The sequence below is a fragment of the Limulus polyphemus genome, unplaced genomic scaffold, assembly GCF_000517525.1.
Source record: "Limulus polyphemus unplaced genomic scaffold, Limulus_polyphemus-2.1.2 Scaffold910, whole genome shotgun sequence".
Lineage (NCBI taxonomy): Eukaryota > Metazoa > Arthropoda > Merostomata > Xiphosura > Limulidae > Limulus > Limulus polyphemus.
This window is the reverse complement of record NW_013666520.1, coordinates 374,522-381,042: the sequence shown is the minus strand read 5'-3', so window position 1 is coordinate 381,042 and position 6,521 is coordinate 374,522. Positions and strand designations below refer to the sequence as shown.

Genomic DNA, 6,521 nt, shown 5'->3' with positions numbered 1-6,521 from the left:
GTCAATGCAGAGACCTATAGTCAGGAACTGGAACGTTTAAATCAAGCCCTTCATCAGAAACGCCCTTCTTCCCCACCCACCATATTCTCCCGATATGGTACCATCTTTTTTGTTCGCTGCAACACCATCTTAATGGGGAAACGTATGCAAATGTGGAAGGTGTTAGAGATGACATCGACATGTGTTTGCTTCAAAGCCAAGTGATTTCTTTAATCAGGGCAGTACCAACCTGACTGTGCGATGGAAAAGCATCATCGATAAGAATGGAGACTATTTCATTTAATAAATGTTTTGTTTTGATGTTCAAGTTGTTCGGGTTTTTTTCATCTAAAAAAGCGACATTAATTTCTTGACGACCTAATAATATAACGTACTAAACCATCTGTACAGAAGTCATTTTCTTTATTCATTGTTTACTAATAAGTTATGAAAACTTAGTTTCACAATAACCAATAAAATAAGAGGGTTCATGGTTGAGAATGATTTCTTGAATTCAGAAGCGAAACTTAAGAAAATAATTTTCATTAATCGTCAATACGGCTTAAACATCTTATAGAAAATGTTTAAACAGTTGAAATCAAAACACGGAAGTTCAAAATATGATTAATATTTAATATTATTTTGTCATTTAGATATAGTGAACTTTTACATCTTAACAAAGTTGGCAATTTTTCCAATACAGGGCTTTCCATGAAATAATAAAAGCTTTAGTTTCTCCATTCTTGGTACGTTGTATTTAAATGTTAAAATTTGTCACTAAGACATACTTAATTTTAAGACCTACATATTTATTAACGAATTTCTAATTGTTGCTCTTAAGCTAAGAAATTCTTTTACACATTTCAGAAAATATTACACTAAAATCAAAATTGTAAAAAATTTTAAATTATATTATTTCCAGCTTTATTCTTCAGGTAAAAATTGAAAGATAATTCAACAAAATCACATGAAACTGAAGAAGCTAACTATTTCAGACGAAAAAGATATGACGAGTTATAAGTAATTAACATTAGCCATTACAATTTCATTTCAAACACTTAACTGCATCTTATGTTCAGCTTATTTCTGTTAAAATTGTTGGTATCAATCAGAAATGCACACTTACTCGTTAATCCTATAAGCTATTGAAACATTTTTTTTTTCTAAATGTATTTATGCACCAAATTACTTGTGGGTCCATGAATTTGTTGGTTACAGGTTCCCTAGTATAATACGAGTCACCCAAGTACCGTAAGTTTTGCAATTAATCCCACTAATTACTTGTAACGTTTTCCATGTATTTTGCATAGGAAAAAATTGATTTCGTCCAATTTCCTTGTAAAAACAGGATTAAAATATACTGCTTTAGTATGTTCTGTACAGTTTTATAAACTATTTATGCACCAAGTTATTTGCAGTCCATGATTTGTTAGCTACAGTGCAATTAATCCTAATAATTACTACATATTTTATAAAGAAAAGTAATGTTATTGGTAATTGTTATTTTGTCAGTTCTTTACACTAGGCATCGCACAAGGCAAAAACATAAAACTATTAATCAACATAAATCAGTACATGGATTCCACTTCTAGTAATACTATAAAAAGTTTCTTCACCACTTGGTTTTGGTATATCTTACAGTGTGTATGACCCGTTTGTTTCTCTAGTAACATTTGAATTTGTTTTTAAATGTTGCAGTTTGTGTTTCACTATAGTTACAAGTTCTTATACACCTGTTGAAACTTATTTCATGTCATATTCTTATTTATAACTACTGTTTATTTCCTTTCTCCTTGATTGAATATCTTCTGTCAGTTTGGTAACAAAATCTTATGCATAACCAACTTTGATACTCAGGTAATCAAGTACATGGTCTTTAATAAATCTTTTATGACAAAATTTCAAAAAGAAAAAAAAGTGACCAACAAAACTGAAGAAAAATTTGTAAATCATCCAACATTTGTATCTTAATCCATTCTGGTAACTGCATGCTTTGATTTTAATGTTTGTCTTAACCCTATACAGTAGCACTTTTTTTTTTTAAGTGTGGAAAAAAAATGTTAGGTTTAATATCCTCCATTGCTTTCCCAGCTTTCAAGAATTACCACTACCAAATATATTTTGTTGGCGACTTCTAACCATTAAAAAAAATAAAAAGACGAATAATATTTATGTATACCAATCAATTCCAGTAAAAAAACAAGACTGTAATATTATGCACATTGCAAAAGTACTAAGTTTATCTTAAGCTTGTTTTCCAAATTTATGGCTATTTTGAAATTGTCTTCCTGCTGTTAAGTATTAAAAAAAGAAATAACTTCTTTGAATATATTTGTTACAGAAAATCTTGTGATGTTCTAAAGCAGTTGGATTTAGCTTCATTGTCAAAAGTAAAATTATGTGTAGATTACAATCAGTTCATTACTAATGCAAATAATACAATTTACTTTTTTTAATGGAAATATTGGTTAAGCTTATCAAAGCTATGCTTGAAAGTTGCCAAAACAATACAGTGATATTATGACTAAACTGCTTCATAATATCAAACCAATAAGCATACAATATTGAAATGCTTTTCCAAATTAATATTGTGCTTGCAAACTTAAACTTAATGATATCAGACATCAATTAAAGTAACCCAATAAATAAATTCCCGAATTTTCCCAACATGATACAATCAGCAAAAGCTACATCTGGATACTTATATTCTGGTAAACATATTTTCTGAACCTTCTTTTTACTATTTTTTATGAAAGATAAAACATTCCTATATCCATGAAAATCAAGCATTTACAAAACATTTTTAAAAATGTTAAATTTCATACGTAATTTGCTAATCTTGCAATTAGTTCACCAGTGAATAAATATGTAAATTTACCTCTATTATATTAATTTCAAATACAACTACAGAGCTATATTGGATCTTACAAAAGTTTTATTCCAAATAGTAACAAAAATACTTTTAAGAATTATACAATGAATCTTAAAGTAGAATGGAGCAGGCACTGTTTTTCAAAACCTATCTATAACTTACCAGTAATTTTAAAATAACTTCAATTCACATTCATTAATAACAATAGCACTATAACTTCGTATACATGTTATCAAAAGCAGAGTACTTCATTAACACTAATAATACAATACTCTGATTTTAATAACACATACATAAGGTTATAGCATGCTATAAACTTCTTAAGTTACTTGGTTTTCAGATGAATTATTTTTAGCAAGCTTTTCTGATTTTGACAATAATTACAGTTTTATCTGAGACAAATTTTCATTCCTAAATTATATATGAGCTTCTGAATGGTTTTACTTCTTCAGAACAAAGAAGTAACTAAGTTTACTCATACATTTATATATAAAACAGTATCATACATCTTTCTCAGATCAAGAATATTATGTTATCAGCAACCATAACTTGGTTGGCATCTTGCATCTTCTCTAACGCTAAATTTACTTCCTCTGCAGTGAAGGGATCTGTCTGTATTTCTTCAGGAAGGAACTCCATCAAACGAGACATAGCAAGAGATTGAGCATGCTCTTTCTTAAAAAGCTTCACAAGCAAAGACCTGAAAAGTTTCAACCTATAACAAGAAAAAAAAACAGTGAACAAAAATGATGATATTACCGAGTCACCATCAGTATATGCATTACATTTACACTAAAAGGCTACACTATGTTTTCAAGTGTAGCCCTTATAAATTTAGAAGTCATCAGCTGTATACATTTTTTGATATTTGCCTACAAGTAGCTCAAAGGTTAGCACGATGGCTTATAATGCTAAAATTTAGGGTTTGATCCCTGCAGTGAATACTGTGCAGATATCCCATTGTGCAACTTTGCACGTTAAAGAAAACAAACTGTCAGACTTGGAACAAGTAAAATGAAACAGGTTATATCATTGTTAGAAATAAGCTTATCTATTTCTTTTCTCATATTGAACATTGTTTGGATTAACTTAATACATACAACGTGGAATATTATGCTTGGTGGGAAACATCCAAGTTGCTTCTTCATTTCACATACATTTTTAAATAAGAAAAAATTGTATTAAAAAAAATTAACCAATAATAAGATGTACCTTTCTTCTGGCAGAACAACAGTGGTACTTGAAGGAGCTTCATCTTTTTTATCCTTTTCCTGACTATCATGCTGTCTTGGTTGTCTACTATCTGTTGCTAATAAAGAGGAAAACAATGGATGATTAACTGATAGGTAAGCTGTTTCTTCATTATATAGAGACTTTTAAACACTATTTATATGTATTTTAAAAGAAATATTCTGTTACATCAGCAGACATCTTCGATTTTAGAGCAACACTCTAAAAGCATACGTACTGTAATCCTGAAAAATTCAAAGCATCATTTAAGCAACAATATTTAAATATTTATTCAAATGTTGTTGAATATAATTAAGAAATCAACAGAAACTTGTCCAGGGTTAGGAAAAAAACATCAAATTCAAACTTGTTACGTGAAAAAGAAAAAGGATAAATATATCCTGTATGACATATAATTGGACATTAATTACAAAATTAATGTATGGAATTTTACTCCCCAATATTTCTGTATTAACTATTACTTTACAGTGTGAATCCAACTGAGTTATGACTTGCTTAGAAGTGGAAGTGTACAGATAACATATTGGACTGAGAGTTAAGTAGTGGATAAAATATGCTTGTATAAAATAAACACAAGAGTACATAAAGCACCAAATCTTTACAGATATAAAACCACCAATGACACATGGAACTACAATGCTGAAGCTATACAGAACTGGTCATGCAAAAGACTGACAAATTATTCATTTAAAATGCTAACAAGACTTAACATAGTGATGAAAAAAGAAATTTGTCTTGAAGTAAAGATTACGTATCTTTTGAGGAAAATGTACAACACTCAGTGTAACAGTTAAATAATTACCACGAGTTTCTCTCTCTTCAGAGGCATCAAAATCATAAGGATCATATCCTTCATCTCCGGGCTTTCTCTGTGGATGACGATCAGCTGTGTCTGTAACTCGTCTGTGAACCAAAAATCTGAATGTTGACCAAATTATACTTCACATGCAACTGAATGAATAAATATTACAAAACATATACAGTTTATAGCAGCTAAGTCGTGTTACTTCTAGACTTAACTTCTACAGTTTTTATGCAGTCAAAAAGCAATGATTATTAAAGTTCAAAGAGCTCTAGCCACCACTCACAATACACCCCCCACCTCTCAAAGTATTTTACAATATAATAAAGTTACCTCTGAATAAAAATGAACTGTTAATGTTAAGAAAACTTTATTCATATGACACCAGAAATTATGAAACTACAAACTCTTTTAATTTGAAAATTATTCTATTTTCAAATATATAAGTTAAGAAATGATGGGAAAATTATGCAAAAAGAAAGAAACTGTACGTTTTTTTTGTTTTCTTTGGTCGTTGTTCTTCATCTTCACTTTCATCTTCATCATCTTCACTTCGATGACGTTTCTTGGGTTTCTCCATTACTTTTTTGAAACATGCAAACTGTAAGAGTTCTATAGCAGCTTGTGCATCTTCCAGATCAACAGATTTGGAGAAACGAGCCTTGGCGTGAGCAGTTGCAATACGAATCAAGGTTTCTAAACTACGAGCTGTAACTGGTTGTGTCTGTAAGAATTAAAACGTCTGAAAACTTCTTAAACAAAAGGAAACTTCCCCACCAATACCATCACTATATTTGAAACTACTTATAAGCAAAATGACGTGTTTGAATAAAAAAACAATCGTTGAAGAAGTGGACGGTGTTGAAAAATGTGTAACTTAACCATCAGATGATGATGATTTTCATTAGATTCCAGTAGCTTTCAAAGCTGTGAACATATCTATAATTAGTTAGAAACCTTAACCTACACGAGATATCTATATACTACTAAAACTGAGACTGTTTGTGTGTATGTGCTTGTCTGTAATTAAATACAGCAAAAACGGCACACATTAGTGCCATATTTGTAATGGAATGAGAATAGAAACAGAACAAAACAAGTTTCGTTAAAATCGGGCCACGGGTTAATGAGTTAGCCCCATTTTTCGGGTGACTTTTATGAAAATTTCTAGATGAATTTAGGTACACTAGATGGCGCCATATATCGGCTTATCTATCTATCTATTCGTTTTCCACCCGATGAATCACTTTAAAATATCTTCTATACAACATATGCAAAACAGAAATTAAATGAAGAGATGAAAATATGTTATAACGGCACATAGAAAGAACAACAATAAAATGGACTCACAATATTATTGACTATTTGCAAATAGTAACTATGGAGATGAGCTAATAAAGTAAAAATCAAGTCAAGAACAACAAAATTTTATAAACGAAAACCTCTCGCCGAGCATTGGCTATTACATTATTTCCCTGCCAATGTTCCCATCTGCATTAAAAGGCGTAAGATGACAAAAACAAGATCTTGAAGAATCTATCTATATACTAAAACTCAGATTGTTTGTTTGCTTATTTTCTCAGTCAAAAAATCATTCACACTACCGTTTGCGCTCTT

The 6,521-nt window shown here is 30.3% G+C and overlaps 1 protein-coding gene across 1 annotated transcript in view; it reads right to left on the bottom strand.

The window, feature by feature from the left end:
- Positions 1-1,984: 1,984 nt before the first annotated feature.
- The window catches only part of LOC106461186 (DNA replication licensing factor MCM3-like), a 33,186-nt gene continuing 28,649 nt past the window's right edge, over positions 1,985-6,521 (bottom strand). The window contains exons 15-18 of the mRNA XM_013920981.2: positions 5,396-5,628; positions 4,905-5,005; positions 4,064-4,160; positions 1,985-3,566 (exon numbers count right to left, since the gene is read on the bottom strand). Of these exons, the coding sequence (XP_013776435.1) occupies positions 3,365-3,566; positions 4,064-4,160; positions 4,905-5,005; positions 5,396-5,628 (633 nt within the window). The 3' untranslated portion in view covers positions 1,985-3,364. The remainder of the gene's footprint in view (positions 3,567-4,063; positions 4,161-4,904; positions 5,006-5,395; positions 5,629-6,521) is intronic.